Below are 14,436 nucleotides of genomic sequence, written 5' to 3'. Positions count from 1 at the left end.
GTCGCAATGTGATGCCTTCGTGGGGACATCCGAACCACTCCAGAAGGTTCTGATGCTTCTCAAAGTGATTTCCCAATAAATGGGACTTGCCCTAAATTTGAAAGTGACCTTGTCAACTGGCTCTTATCGCACGTGTCGGGTTGCTTTTATTGGCCTCCTGACTCACTGGCAGCATGCGGGCCGCCTAATTATAGCCAGCAACACATTCCTGCCACGCAGAATGGCAGAAGATAGATAGCAAGGCCTTTGGGAGGGTGTGAGGAATACACACAAATAGAGGATAGGGGATTCAGGATGGTTTAAAGATAGACGGCGACGCCTGTTATGTGATGTCACCCTTGTTACGCCGCTATTAATACATCCACCGGCTGTGTCTTGACTGGTGTGTTTCTGATTGTAAGACAGGACTGCAACCATGGGTCAGAAGGTGGACAAGATGCAAGACAAGGACGAGGAGGCGCCCGATGGCTGGGAGAAAAAGGGAGAGACAAGTGGCCAGGATGGTGGCGCGTCCCCCCTGTCGGAGCAGACAGAGAAGCATATGGATCCCCAGATTGAGCAGCCAATCAGGCATCTCGGTCTGAGGGATGGACCTGTGACTACAACTGAAGAGGCGGTGGGTGGAGAGAGGGAGGGTCGGCGTGACACTGGTACAGCTGAGGACTCAAAATGTGGTCTGAACTTCAGGGAGACCAGACCAACTTTGGAGCCTAAAGAGAGGGCTGTCGCCTGCAACGGGTCAACGGCTATGGAGGTCAGTGGAAATGGATCGGACAGCGGAGATGCATGCAAACTTCCAAACGAGGAGGACTTTGTGCTTCTAGAGCAGGATGACGCTTGTGTATTGACTGCTGGGGAAAGTACCTCCTGTTTCAGCCAGGAGACAAAAACAGAAGGAGATCGTCAATCAGTCGGCAGGAATAGAGTCGAGGTGGACGCCACACAGCCATCCGTGAGTTGCCTGCCAGAGAGGAGTCTGAGTCATCATTTGGTGGACGTGACAGATGGCAGACACAATCATACCAAGGCGGCCGGGAGAGGAAACGTGCAGCACGTGGGCACAGCAAGCCACAATGAGGCAGCAATAATGACGACAAAGACAGACGCTGACGGAGTTCATGAGGCGGACCGGTGGGGTTGGGAAGCCTCCTCGGAGATGTTGGGCAATCCGGGGTCGGTGCAAATAACCCAAGGGGAAGTTGCTGGGACAGGTCAGGGCAAGTTTGCCGGCGCGGTCTCAAAACGGGTGAAAGCAGTCATGGGAGAGGCTAGCCAAACCTTCTCCGGAGAGTCCACCTGCAAAACCCAGAGTCCTTGTTCAAGACAGTCTCTGGAACAGTGCGATTCCATTCATTGCAGCCCCGAAGGCTGTGAAGGTGTGTCACATTTTGCACATCTTATAAAGGAGGCCGATCCCCTTCAATTTTCTGCGGTGGTCAGCCCTCCACCTTTAACTCAGCTCATGTCTGAAAAGGAATTACCAAATGTACAGATGTCAGCGGATGTCACACCAGAGGAGAAGCCAAAAGCCAAAGGTCCACCTCCACCAGTTCCCAAAAAACCCAAAAACCCATTCATAAAGCTCAAAACGGCTCAGTTGATGTCCGGTGAGAGACGAGGCAAAGATCACCTCCGTTCGGAAGAGAGGGCCAGGAGGAGACACACCGTTGACGTTCACAGAGCCTTCCTAAGAAACAGCCCGACCAATCAGGACATGTGCTCGTTGTGGGATGAGAGGAGCGCCTACGGCGTTCAGTCCAACATACGTCGTCTGTCGGTGGAACTCAGTCCTTGGGAAAATTTGCCGCTGAACCGCATGGACAACGAGTACCGAGGATTGATTGACTTTGACTACTGCGCCCGAGTAGCGCAGTTGTCTCCGGACGAGGATCCCGTAGACTTGGACATGTTGCAGAGGAGAGTATTCCTGGAGAGACGGAATCGGTATAAAAAAGCGGCAGCGCCGCCTGTTGCGCAAAAGCCAAGACATCCGTTTGTCTCCGAGGTCGAGTTAGACCACAAAACCCAACAGCCTTTGAGACGAGCGCTCCTGCCTGAAAGGGCAAACCCACTGGACAATGTGGCCGACTGCAAACCAGATAGAGGCATTGGAGACGCCGATTCCTACAAGCCAGTGTCAGAACTGGTCAAGGAAACCATAAAGAGAAGTCAGGACCGGGTTAGGCCGGAAGGGGCCAAAACCCAAGCGAGGGTCGCAGAGCAGAACCCCAGTGTCAAGGTGTCCCAGATAAAGAATGCCTTTGATGTCCCAAAGAAATCCAAAGAGAGGCCCCAAGAAAGCCACCCATCTCCAAAGAAAGGTAAATTGGGAAGTTCTCCTCCGGGTGTTGTCATCTACAATGTTTTCAAAATCCGACTGGCAAGCAGTCGATGGTGTAGGATGACTCTTGTCCGGTCTCTGATGGGATATTGCTCTAGAACAGGGGTGGGCAATTCTGGCCCTCGAGGGCCGGTATCCTGCCTGTTTTCCATGTGTCCCTACTGCAACACACCTGATTCAAGTGATCATATAATCGACAAGGTCTGCAGAAGCTGGATATAACGATCCTGATCATTTGAATCAGGTGGGTTGCACCAGGGTGACATCGAAAACATGTAGGACACTGGCCCTCGAGGGCCGGAATTGCCCACCCCTGCTCTAGAAGGTCGTTCCAGAGGGAAGGACCGGCAAGAGAATTTGGCTCCATCCCCTCTGAGGATCCTCTTAGTCCTCGCCACCTCCAGTAGCGCCCGGTCCGCAGACTTGAGGCACCGGTAAGGTGCGTAGGGCTGGAGGAGCTCAGAGAGGTACGCCGGGGCGAGGCCATTTAAAGATTAGCAGACAGACGGAGACATCTTAAAATTTGTGAAGGGAGGCCAGAATTGGTGTTATGCGCTTTGTCTTCCGAGCTCCAGTTAAGAGGCGAGCGGCAGAATTTTGGACCACCTGGAGATGCTTGAGGGAGGACTGTCCGACTCCAAAATAAAGTTCATCACAGTCATCTAGCCGAGATGTAACAAAGGCATGGATTCCCGTTTCTAAATGCTGTTGAGAAAGGAGGGGCTTTACCTAAGGTGAAAGAAGCTGGATCGAACAACAGCGCTGATTTGCCGGTCCGATTTAAAATCACTGTTCAATTTAAAACCCAAGTTCGAGACTGTTGGCTTGAGATGTGAAGCCATGGGGCCCAGGTCAACAGGGTGGGATGGAGAAGAGCCAGAATTTCTGTTTTCCTTTTGTTGACATTTAAGAAATTCAGAGACGTCCAAGGATTCCAGGCTTTGATGTCCTCCAGACAGGACAAAAGTGGTCTTAAGGAGAAAGCGTCTTTTTTTTTTGCTCAGTGGGACATAGATTAGACAGCAATATTGCAGTGAACATCTATACTATTTGTCCATCATCGATCTGTTCTTCTATCGGTCTAGCTGTCCCTTTATATCTTTTGATCTAGTTTCCCTCAGCATCCCCCCCATCTTCTTCCCCATAAGCGGCCACCACCCTCTCCCCCGTTTGAGTTCCCCCCTCCCCTCCCGTCTCCATTCACACATTCGTGGCATCCAGCGCCTCCGTGTGCGCATGTGCAGTAGCCCATCGCCAAAGCCCATTGAATGTAATAACGGTGCTCTTAGAGGGAGAAGGACAAGCGACACTTTCATGCAGGTGATGAGAGCAAAGGGGATGCGAAATTCCACAGCCAGCATCCTGACACACGGACAACAATAAGACGAGGAAGCGGGGGGATTTAAGGACAACTAACTGGCGTTGCGTGTGCGTGCGTGCGTGTGTGTGTGGAGACAAGGGATACTGGAGGAACGTCCTGCAGGATAAGGGCGCGCCTAAAAACTCCACACATTCATGTGTCGTGATTGACTGTCCTCTGGAAAGAATTGCATCGATTTTGGAGGTAAGAAGAGCAACGATGTTTGCTTTTTATTTAGCTTTGGACCTTTTCTTTGGGGCGTTTTGCGTGTCGGTCGGGGAGCTCCGCATCATCCGTTAGCTCGTAGGCTGGGCTGGGTGGAAATATCTGCACTTGCGTCAGCTGGCGGTGGTCCACCGCGACTAGCGGCTAGGCTAAGCTAGGCGAGGCTAGCCCGCCAGATGCCCAACACTGGGGGCGACAGAGCCCGACAGAAACGTTTCTTTTTGTAGTCGACACAGCGAAATATGACTCTTTTACCTTGTCATTTATGTTTAAACAACCTCGCATTTGCCGTGAAATGGCCTGACGGCTGCTCCGAAATGAACCAGCCTGCAAAGCAGCAGCCGCAGCCAGCCGGTCGGGCGGAGCGAAGCGGCTCGCCGCTACGCTGCCAAACACGCCGCCCACCATCCGATTTTAGCGTTGCATAACGTAATGTAATTAAAATGCTGATAAACGTGGTAAAGAACAACAAACAATTTTGCGCACACATCTGGATCTTATTGCTTAACATCCACCCGACCGGACCCTCTCCGATGGGGTATACGAGAATGTTAGCTTGTGTGGCTAGCCAGCTCGCTAATAAACGCGTCCCGTGTGATTTAAACGGATTCAAATGCACACTACACGGGTTTTAAATGGCCACAGACACTTTTTTTTAGCGTCCGCAAGATGTAAGCAAATCGATAAGACTGACGAACATGAGTCTCGGTTCGGTGGCTAACGTTAGCGGCTAGCCACCACCATTGTTTTAGTTAGCCCAGTGCAGATGTTGTCTCCATTGCTTTACATCTGTCGGTATTGACAACATTTTGTTAAAAATAAATAGATAAATAAAAAAGACAGAAGGAACGAGCTGCAGTTTAATAGTCAGACGCGGGGGATTAAAACATCCCACATATTTGGATTTGTCCACGCGGTTAATGGTGATATAAGTGTAATTGAGGCCATGTGTCAAAAAGATGCATACTAGTGTTTTTAATACCGGCAGAACTTGAGGAATTCTGTCGAATTGCATTACCGCATACCGCACACACACTACCCTGTCCCGTCCTGTTCTGCCTTATCCCATCCTGTCCTGTTCTCCTTCTTTGCTCCCCATTGCATGCTTTCTTCACATGGTGTAGCACTGCCTGGCTCACTAACCCTGCCCTATTGTGTTTGTTTTCATTTGTTCGATTTTTCTGGGTAATCATAATCAGTTAAGATGAGCTATGTTATAACATTTCCTCTCATCTGAGATGTGCTAAAAATAAGAATATTGAGAAACTTTCATAAACAACAGTCATAAACAACTGCAATCCCTGCACAAATAAAACATCTCTCTCAATTCTGTGCAGCCACAGACAGAAATAAAACCAAGACTCTCCCATGATGACCTGTGATAGTTGACAGCTTGGTTTACTCTAGCTAAAACAGTGACTTTGCCTAAAATGCCTAAAATTAGCATCAAGGCTAGATAGTGGTTTGCATGGAGGGAGTTTGCTGTCATTCCAGTAAAGAATCCAACATTTCTGAAATGTATGTTTTATAATGCCACAAAAACAATTGACCAATATCCAGCGTAATCTTTCGACAGTATAAATTAACATAAATCTGTTACATTACACAATTACATTTACAGATTGAAATTTTATATTTGTACTCGGTATATATTGTGTCTTTTAACACTGCTCAGCATTGATGCTTACCTTCAACAAAATGCTCCGGTGATTTGTGAAAGCCTCAACCTTCCTCTGTTGTATTCCTTGGCAAACGTTCAGTTTCCCCAATTGGCGCAGGTAAATGATGTAATGAGACTTTCACCCTCCCTCTTGTACTGTATTGTTGCAGCCAAAGAACGCAAATGAATTCACCATTTTTTGATATTTGCTATCAATGCAATTTCTCTTTTCAAACACTCAGTAAGCACTGGAACAAAACATCCCATCCGTCTCCACATAGCGGCCATGTCCAGAGGTGGGCCACTTGTTTTAGTCATGCTTGCCTTTTTCTGTATTTGGCTGTCATTGGAAAAGGTTTGGGCATCCATACTTTCAATAATTGTCATTGCACAGAATAATCTACCAAAAAAAAAAAAAAACAAGCAGAATGTATACGCATGCTGTCCATGTGGCGTGTTGTGTCCACTGACGCTTGGCTTGTCCGTGCCGCCCTGGCAGACATGTTGCGGCGAGTTGTGCGACAGAGCAAGTTCCGCCACGTCTTCGGCCAGGCGGTGAGGAACGACCAATGCTACGACGACATCCGCGTCTCCCGGGTCACATGGGACAGCTCCTTCTGCGCCGTCAACCCCAAGTTCGTCGCCATCATCATCGAGGCCAGCGGCGGCGGAGCCTTCCTGGTCCTGCCTTTGCAGAAGGTCAGCATCCCCCGGGCAATACAAACCAAACCACAGTCTTGTGGAGCAAGACATGGACAGAGAACACAGCGAAGCCCCGATCATATATCATATATCATATCATATCGATTGCTAGCTTTTAGAACATGTGTCGAATCAATGCCAGAGCCATAAAAATGCAGATCATCAATATCTGCGGTGTTGTGTTTGTTACATCAATGAACATGTGATACTCTCAATGGGGGGGCTTGTGACAAAGTTAGGCTACTGGCGTCATGTGATGCTCCTGTGTTATCACTTGGACTTAAAGATGGAAGTCAACGCGAACATATTTTTTTCAAGAATATGTCCTATGCAGGCCCACTAGTTGAAACAAGGCATTCTGATGAATATTGCATTTTTGGAATAAGAGTTATTCCACTCGTTTTGACCCATCTCCGGGGGCGGCCATTTTGTCACTTCTGTCGACTGAAAATGACATCACAACTGCTCTGGGTTCAGGTAACGACCAATCATGGCTGACCTGTTTTCTGAAGCTGAGCCCCGATTGGTCGTTACATGAGCCCTGATCAACTGTGATGTCATTTTCAGTCGACAGAAGTGACAAAATGGCCGCCCCCGGGGATGGCTCAAATCGGGTGGATCAACTCTTATTCCACAAACGCAATTGTTATCAGAATGCCTTGTTTCAACAACTGGGCTTGCATAGAACATATTCCTGAAAAAAATATGTTTGGATTGACTTCCTTGTTAATATTTGCTAAGCATGGGTTTGATAGCCAATCCATTTGGTAATGAAGGCTAACTTTGGGCGGGTGCCGGTGTCTCTCGTAGACGGGGCGCATCGACAAGGTGTTCCCGACGGTGTGCGGTCACACGGGTCCTGTGCTGGACATCGACTGGTGTCCTCACAATGACCTCGTCATAGCCAGCGGCTCCGAGGACTGCACTGTTATGGTAAGGACGCCCTTTTTGTCTCTGCTCCGTCACATGATTTGTGCAACAAACGTTGCCTTTATGGCTTACTCATTTTTAATAGGCTGAAAAGTGTGGAAATAGAAAACTTTGAGAAAAAGTTAGTAGTTGACATTATGCTGATGCATCCAATATAATTAAAGAGCAAAAATGGTAGAAAAAATCATCAAAACAAATTGGATGAAAAAAACAATTCTTCAAGATATTCGTAATCAACAAAAATGTCTGTATAGTGAATACAATGTAGATTTTTTTTTTTTAAGAAGCGTGCGTAATGAGCAAAATTGATAATGTAGTCAATATAAATTGGATAATTTGGTATTAAGGCAAGTTTGTTTGTCTGGCACATTTCATGCACAAGGTAATTCCAAGTGCTTTATTAAAAGCATGACAGAAAGACAAACTATTCCCACAAGAAAAAAAAAATCATCTAAAATAATTCTACTAAAATGATTAAATATGGTTCAATGATTTCACATTCGTGTGCGGCGCGTCGCCATCATTTTTAACACAGACCTCGTTGCACTTTTTCCCACGTCGAGCTTTTTGTTGTGCTTTTTTGCACGTTCCAGGTTTGGCAGATCCCAGAAAACGGCTTGGAGTCTCCCCTCTCTGAGGCCGTGGTGGTCCTGGAGGGTCACTCCAAGAGGGTGGGCATCGTGTCTTGGCATCCCACCGCTCGCAACGTTCTCCTCAGTGCCGGTACACTTTTGCTTTTGTTTTTGCTTTTGCTTGGTCTCATTTTGCTAGCTTTGCACAGCTGGCCTCCAAAGCCTCAAGTAAACGTGGCGCTTTTATTGTGTGGAAAAGTTTGAACATCTTAACTGATTTTGGAAATGTAAGAGACTCCACATGTGAAATAGAATTCCTTCCAATGCTCTTTTTGTGGATGGTGTTCTCGAGATGCCAGCACAGTGCCACAGGGCGCCATTCTCTGCCCGGACCATTTTCCAAGCTAATTGTTGGAAGAGAAATCCTATATACTGTATTCCACTCCCCAAAAGAGGACAATCAGTCTGCATCATCTTTAGAGACATCCGATAATCAGATTTTAGCTGGAGAAGGGGGTAAATGCTGAAATTGGTCAGATCTTTGTGTCCCCCACTTCAGGGTGTGACAACCAGGTGATCATCTGGAACGTGGGCACGGGCGAGGCCATGATCAGCCTGGACGACATGCATCCCGACGTGATCTTTAGTGTCAGCTGGAGCCGCAACGGCAGCCTCCTGTGCACCGCCTGCAAGGACAAAAAGGTCCGCGTGGTGGACCCCCGCAAAAAGAGGATCGTGGCGGTGAGTGGAATGACAATAACTTCATATGTCGGGGGCTGTGCTTTCAAAACATGAAACGATTCATCGAGAGTTCCGCGCCCGATTATAGCTCTCCTGTGGCCCGACCAAATGAAGCCCCTCTCCTCACTTGAGCACTGGGTACCAAGATGCCACAAGATGGCAACAAAGCACGACTTTGCTATTATGCAACGCCGTCAGTATCGAATCTTTGTAGAATCCTTTCCCACCGAATGATTGCGTAATCGGATGGTTTTTGCCTGACTGCAATATCAACTTTCCACCAATAGAGGGTGTAAATAGACTGTGAAACAGTGGTGAATAGTTAGAAAGCAGCACTATGACATTTTTGATAACTTTGGTTATTTTAGTTTCTTGCCGTAACTCGGTGCTGGCGAAGCCTCGGTCGGGGCAACCATTTTGTGTGCGTCGACCTATTTTTGACTCATCAGACCTCAACTTTTTTTTCCCCAGCACTAGTCATCCCTTCTCTTGTCACGTTATTATAATGCCTCGCCACTAAAATGCTTCAATATGGTGCTAAAGCAAGACTTCTCTGTTAGACAGTGCTTTGGCCTGAACACCAAAAAATTAAATATAAAGCCCCCATGCCACTGAGCGGCAAACAATTGCGAGTCTTTTCGAAGGCAACGAATGTTCGTCAGGGTTCGTTCAACGAAGCAAATGTTGGCCAACAGTTTGAGTGATTTTTCTTGTGGCGAGGAAATTTTGAACATGTTCAAAATTGAACACTCAACACGGCTGGCTACTCACTCGCGCGGGTAAACGCGTGCGGTTGCGCCTCTACGTCATGCATCAAGCGGCATCAAGTAGACGCAAAGGCGCCCAGTGTGACGAGCGTCTTTGTATTTTCAGGAGAAGGACAAAGCCCACGAGGGAGCTCGGCCGATGCGAGCAATCTTCCTAGCGGACGGAAAGATCTTCACCACCGGATTCAGCCGCATGAGCGAACGCCAGCTAGCGCTATGGAAAGCCGTATGTCACCTTTCTTGGAATCTGACTCAGTCATGTCAGGCAGCTCCACCGGGGGGCGGCGTAGTGCAACATGGAGCCTGCTCGGGAACACATCAATTGTCGGTTCCAGCCGGTGGGCAAAATATGGCCTGGGGGCCACATATTAATCCGGCCCACCCTGCACTGACATTATCAAATGTCTTTCAGTATTTGTTATACATACAGTATACAAATATATATTTTTGAAATATAACATTTGAACATAAAAAAATATGAATGGTATATAATGGATCAAAATCTATTTTACATACACATTTGAACTTTTGCATTTCTCTGTCTCATCTACAGATGAGCTGGCCAATATGTCCGTTTTAAAAACGAAACACGACGCTTGAGACCCAAAATAGGTAGAATAGGCATATTTATATTTTGTGTTTTTAACTGCGAGATTAGCACAAGACGACCTCCAAGAGAACCATGTTTCTTTTTTGAAGGGTACCAACAATTTTGTCCCCCTCTGTACAGCGTCTCCTCTGTCGTGGCCGAGGGCATGTCCAATATTGACTTTCCTGCAGTGTATCAAATGTAACGTGCAAAAAAAAATGGGCTTCATACAGCAAATTCCATTTTACTATATCAAATGATACAATTATACAAAGTGCAGTGGAAGTGTAGTAGCCAGCACGGATTCATATCGGAGACAGAATCAACTTTGAGCCTTTGAAGTTGCCCAGTGCCGGATGAATGCGTGTGTGGCCTCAGGAAGGGCGGCCGGTAGACAAAGTGAGCCAAGCACGTCCCTGATGGGACGGACCGAAAGCTGATATCGAATAATAGTTTGGGGGGATTTTTAAACATATTTTTAGCAAAATTTGGGGAAAAGCAGGCATCCATTTTGAGATGCAATGTGGATTTAAGTAAACACAACTGAGCGGAAGTTCTGGAAAAAAACGTTGTTTTTTTTTTAAGGCCTTCATATGTCGTCCTCTAAAAGCATCAATATATCATTGTGAATTCCCTTTGATTTTAAAGTCCCTGTGAAGTGTAACTAAATGCCTTACAAATTTCAATGATTAAAAAATATCTAAATATAAATATCTAAAAGTATCGAAGATGAGGTTTCAGAATTGTGAAAAATGTAGTCTGACCTATAAAAAAACGGATGTTAGTCTTTATTTAAGCCTACGCATGACCGGTCCGCGCATTAGCCGTGAAAAGTCGCATTTGCCTTTCTCTCTGTGGCGTGCGCGCACTCGCGGCCGACAACCAGGCGCTCCAAATCAGGAGAGGTGGGCATTGCTAGCTCGCCTACCGCTTCAAATCAGGAAAGCCGAGATGGTGGAGAAGCTTTTCATGCCAAAGCTCCACAATCGAGTGCGACGACTGTAGATACCGCATGTAACGGTTAACAATGTGGTGACAATTTTTTCTCTGAAAAAATTCAATGTTTGGGAAACACTGCGCTTGATTGTGGGGAAGTAAACGTCCAAATGAAATGTTTCTGGGCATGCCAGCTGAGTCTTGCGAATTGCGCCCGGCAGGACAACATGGAGGAGCCCATTTGCGTTCAAGAAATGGATTCCAGCAACGGCGTCCTGCTTCCCTTCTTTGACCCGGACACCAACATCGTCTACCTGTGTGGAAAGGTGAGCGTTGACCTTTTTGTCTTGTGTCTGCTGCCCCCGCCTCCCTCCCCCATGGCTCACGCTGCGGGTCGGGTGCGGCCCTTCCTCAGGGTGACAGCAGCATTCGCTACTTTGAGATCACGGACGAGGCTCCGTACGTCCACTACCTCAACACCTTCTCCACCAAGGAGCCGCAGAGGGGCATGGGCTACATGCCCAAGCGCGGACTCGATGTCAACAAATGTGAAATTGCCAGGTATGGACGCCCCGCCCCGAGAGGCATTGACATCACCTGCAGTGGGGGCCCGACTGCCAGTAGCGAAAATCTGCCTTTCATTGACACGCTTTAGAACTGCTTTGGGGGGGGGGGGGAATACGTGTGATATACTGCACAGTACTCGGGGTTGACTGGATTTCTTACAAATTTCCTCTTTTCAGGTTCTACAAATTACAGGAGAGAAAATGTGAGCCAATCATCATGACTGTCCCCCGAAAGGTGAGGGTGAATGAATTTACTCGATTGCAGTGAGTCCCAGCCATATATTATGTAAGAAATGTTTATTCATTTATACAAATGTTTGTTCGTTTTTTATTTCTTTTTTTAATATTGAATTATTCATTTTTGGGGCAAATTCATTTTCACAGTAAAATTATGAAAATGCGACAGACTCCTAGAAATACCATATTAGTTGAATGTCTTTGGTGTCGTTCAACAGTTGTATTTTACAGTAAAAGAATCATATTCAAGGATCAAAGAAAGTTATTAGAACCGTCTTCTAATCAAAATATGGTTACTATATATTTTTTTCCATTTTAATTCCAAGATTTTAGTCAAGTAAATATCTGTTCCAAGCTTTGTAAAAATTTGTAGTTGAAAAATGAGATTAATCGTGATTATGGAAAATTTAGCGATTAATCGGTTAAATTTTTTTAAATCATTTGACTACATATATATATATAGCATAGAAAATAGATAGATGAATAAAATGTAATTTAAAGAAAATAATAGAAATAACTCAAATGAACAGAAAATTAAAAAATGACAAAATAAATAAAATGATACAAAAAAATAACGAGGACAAACACATGAATAAACATCATCAAAAGGGATAAAATTGACATAAATAGCACTGGAAATTACAGGAATACAAATGTGAAACAAACAAATATAACAATCAAAAGTATGATTAGCAAAAGTAATGAGGACAAGAAAGAGAAAAGTAATGGATGGAAGAAACGACCCTTAAAATAAAAATGAGTAGAAATCAGATATATGGATGCCAAAAATGAAAGTACAGAGTTTCCGCTGTCATCATTCCTTTTGCTTTTGCGACTCTCACTCCCAAACTTGCCGCCTGCGGCCCCGTCAGTCGGACCTGTTCCAGGACGACCTGTACCCGGACACGGCGGGGCCCGACCCCGCCCTGGAGGCGGAGGAGTGGTTCGCCGGCAAGAACGGCGGCCCGGTCCTCATCTCGCTCAAGGACGGCTACGTGCCCACCAAGAGCCGAGACCTCAAAGTGGTCAAAGTCAACGTCCTGGAGGGCAAAGCCGCCGCCGCCGCCGCCAAGGCCGAAAACGCCTCCAACGTCCAGAAGAACCTTTCGTCTCATGCTCCCGCGCAGCCGGCAACAGTGAGTCCAGGCTTCTTTTCAAAGCGCCGGCCGCGTGTGTGCATTGAGAAGCCTTTTGGCCTGCCATGTTTGCTTGCTATGGTGTGAAAGTAAGGATTTTGATTGTAATAATTGAATGTTCTTTACTTAAAACTGATGTTTAGAGTCTGCATTCAGATCCCTAATGCATTTATTCTTTAAAGCATTTTTTAATGTAAAAAAAAAAAAAAAAAAAAAAAATACTTTTGGAAGAATACTGCATCCATATGAAAGTGCCGAAAAATGACAAAATGTTCCCCTTGGTATTGGGGTGGTCAAGGGGGGTGGCCACAGAGTGAGAAGGGCCACCCTGTAGCTCCGCCCCCGGGCCTGCAGATCCCTAGCTCACACGAGCTAGGAAGTACCGCTGGTTAGCTAGTACCAAGCTACTGTCGTGTGCTAAAGCTCTCAAAGGGGAAACGAGCGGGCTTGGGGAAAGACCAGTTTTGGGTTTCATGCTGGGATAGACTGTCCGCAACAGTCGACGATCACTTTTTGTTTTCTTTCTTTTGCTGACATAGGGAGTCTGGCTAGCGCAATTAGTGTGGTTGGAACAGATTGCAAAAGTTGCGAATCAGCGCATATTTGGTGAAAGCGGCGCCACTTTCAAAGCCGATGTCGTTTTGCGAATGTTTTTCCAGCAAAAGATGGAAGATAAACTGGAAGAGGTTCTCCGAGAGTTCAAGTCTCTGCGGGACCGCGTCATCCTCCAGGACCGGCGTATCGCCAGACTGGAAGAGCAGGTCGCCAAGGTTGCCATGTAAGTCCCGCCCCTCAAGTTCGAAAACGCCCCCCCTGCCCCCCCTCCCTCCTCGCCGGACCCAATTTGGCACCGCCAGGCCAACATTCCAAGATGAACTTTTTCCTCCCTTTCCCACACGTTGGCCCTTTTGCTTCTCTTCTCTCCCCGCGCTTAGACTCGCAGACGGAACAGAAGCAGTCTTACGTTTTCGGTTTTTTTCCCCTTTTTTTTTTCTTCTTTTTTTAAGTCATGAGACGTTTGTGTTCTCAAGTGTAGCATCAGTATTTCTTATCATCTGCCGTGTTGCCAAATATGACGTTACGAATCATTCGTGTGCAGTTTCATGCACATTTTTTTTGGCATTTTCTGTCCTGTTGTACGTACATTCCAGGTAGATTGTTTTTTTTTTATTCTCGCCCCCCCAATCCAACCTTTTTGTCCACCGATGAATGTGGAAGAACTCCTTGAAATGTGTAAGAAATGTAACATCTGGGGTTTTTTTGCCAAGTGGGCATCAGGCTTGCATATCTGGTGTAAAATGTCGTGCAAATTGTAGTGGTGCCTCTTGTCAGTGTGGAGGGTTTTTCAAGTATAAACAAAACAAACAAAAAAAAGCCGCCCCGACAAGTGAATTTTGGGTGTTGGGAAGAGGAACCACTCACACCCCAGCTTGTGTTTCACGCCACCATTGCTGATGATAAGTTCTGTGCACATAATAAAGATTTTACACTCAAAAACTGACATTAAAGCTTGTGGGGGTTTTCCTGGAATGCCACACACACACACACCCACTACTAAAATGTGTGTTTTGGTTTTCCCAACCAGAAATGTATGGCTGTTTTGCAAAACAAATGAAATTTGAACAATTATTTTTCAGTGTTTCTATTTTCAATAACAAAAGAATTATGTTTGTC

At 46.3% G+C, this 14,436-nt stretch overlaps 1 protein-coding gene across 4 annotated transcripts; it reads left to right on the top strand.

Moving 5' to 3' along the window:
* Positions 1-400: 400 nt before the first annotated feature.
* On the top strand, positions 401-14,270 carry coro1cb (coronin, actin binding protein, 1Cb). Of its 4 annotated transcripts, XM_086053594.1 has the most exons (12): positions 4,040-5,704; positions 5,829-5,882; positions 6,086-6,285; positions 7,099-7,221; positions 7,812-7,941; positions 8,350-8,531; positions 9,405-9,524; positions 11,045-11,149; positions 11,239-11,384; positions 11,567-11,624; positions 12,499-12,762; positions 13,422-14,270. In XM_086053594.1, exons 2-12 carry the CDS (start codon positions 5,873-5,875, stop codon positions 13,542-13,544), a joined length of 1,461 nt encoding a protein of 486 aa, XP_085909720.1. In that variant the 5' UTR covers positions 4,040-5,704; positions 5,829-5,872; the 3' UTR covers positions 13,545-14,270. The 4 variants fall into 4 exon arrangements, with proteins under 4 accessions (XP_085909722.1, XP_085909721.1, XP_085909720.1 ...); XM_086053596.1 differs by lacking the exons at positions 4,040-5,704; positions 5,829-5,882 and adding an exon at positions 401-2,321; XM_086053595.1 differs by lacking the exons at positions 4,040-5,704; positions 5,829-5,882 and adding an exon at positions 3,565-3,905.
* The last annotated feature ends 166 nt before the right edge of the window (positions 14,271-14,436 follow it).

Source organism: Filicampus tigris, chromosome 15 (assembly GCF_054856515.1).
Source record: "Filicampus tigris isolate MCC_2025a chromosome 15, RoL_Ftig_1.0, whole genome shotgun sequence".
NCBI classification, from domain to species: Eukaryota; Metazoa; Chordata; class Actinopteri; order Syngnathiformes; family Syngnathidae; genus Filicampus; species Filicampus tigris.
Note: the sequence above shows the minus strand (reverse complement) of the source record. Positions and strands in the feature narration are given on the sequence as shown.

Coding starts and splice junctions, on each gene's coding strand:
- coro1cb (XM_086053596.1), top strand. CDS start 416: ATGGGTCAGAAGGTGGACAAGATGCAAGACAAGGACGAGGAGGCGCCC. Junction 2,322..6,085: donor CCACCCATCTCCAAAGAAAG/GTAAATTGGGAA, acceptor CCGCCCTGGCAG/ACATGTTGCGGCGAGTTGTG. Junction 9,525..11,044: donor AGCTAGCGCTATGGAAAGCC/GTATGTCACCTT, acceptor TGCGCCCGGCAG/GACAACATGGAGGAGCCCAT.